General features: G+C 52.6%; 1 protein-coding gene across 1 annotated transcript in view; it reads left to right on the forward strand.

The window, feature by feature from the left end:
- The first annotated feature begins 218 nt into the window (after nt 1-218).
- LOC103212042 (complement factor properdin) overlaps nt 219-1,113 on the forward strand; it is a 6,905-nt gene continuing 6,010 nt past the window's right edge. Inside the window, exons 1-2 of the mRNA XM_007958042.1 lie at nt 219-291; nt 381-531. Coding sequence (XP_007956233.1) covers nt 219-291; nt 381-531 — 224 coding nt within the window. The remainder of the gene's footprint in view (nt 292-380; nt 532-1,113) is intronic.

The following is a 1,113-nucleotide window of genomic DNA, read 5'->3' on the forward strand; positions in this document are numbered from 1 at the left end:
ATTTGGCAGGAGAGTGAGTAGAGGAGGAGGCTCAGGAGCAGAGAGGATGGGGGAGAAGTTAGAGCTAAAGAGGTCTGCACAACACCCGTCCCTACCCCCTACTGCCTTTTGCCCTTCCAGTTCCTCCTGTAGCCTGGTTCCCGTTTCCCTGCTGACTCTAAGAGGCAGGCCCGCCCAGACAAAGTCAGATCTCTTCTGGTGGTGGCACAGTGCTCAACATGACCACCCAAGCACAGGCCTCAGGATACCTGCTGCCACTGCTGTTGCTGCTGCCCACCCTGCCAGCCACAGGTAAGTGGGTGAGGGTTCAGCTGGCCACCAGGTGTGCCTGGACGCACTACACACTCCTGACCATGTCCCATCCCCTGGCCCTATCATAGGCTCAGACCCTGTACTCTGCTTCACTGAGTATGAGGAATCCTCGGGCAAGTGCAAGCACCTCCTGGGGGGAGGTGTCAGTGCTGAAGACTGCTGTCTCAATGCTGCCTATGCCTTCCAGGAGCCAGGCAGTAGGCTCTGTCAGGCATGCAGGTTAGGAGGGTCATGGGGCAGGGGAGCATGGGGAGGCACAAAAGACTGTCAAATGGGCTGGCTGACCAAGGACCAGTTTCTTTCCTTCTCTGGGATTTCCAAGGGTGACTCTGAAGCTCTGATAGTGATCATAGCACAGGGTTTATTAGCCTCAGCACTATTGACATTTCAGGTCAGAAAATTATTTAGTTTGGGGGCTGTCCTGTGTATTGTAGGATAATGCAGGGGGTTTAATTGCATCCCTGGCCTCTGCCCACTAGATGTCAGTAACCACCCCAGCCCGGCAGTTGTGACAATCAAAAATGTCCCCAGGCATTGCTGAATGCTCCTTAGGGAATAAAATCCCCTCTGGTTGAGAACCACTGCCATAAATTCAAAATAAAAAAGTTCACATATATTAACTGCTTCCTATATCCTAGAAGGAGCTCTGGTGGCATAGTGCCTAAGGCATTTGACCGCTAACCAGAAAGCTGGTGGTTCAAACCGACCAACCACTCCTCGGAAGGAAGGCTGGGCAATCTAATTCCATAGTGATACTGCCTTGGAAACCCAAAGAGGGGTCGCTATGTGTCGGATCCAATT

The sequence above is a fragment of the Orycteropus afer genome, unplaced genomic scaffold (genome assembly GCF_000298275.1).
Source record: "Orycteropus afer afer isolate SDZICR_OR568_19922 unplaced genomic scaffold, OryAfe1.0 scaffold00841, whole genome shotgun sequence".
NCBI classification, from domain to species: domain Eukaryota; kingdom Metazoa; phylum Chordata; class Mammalia; order Tubulidentata; family Orycteropodidae; genus Orycteropus; species Orycteropus afer.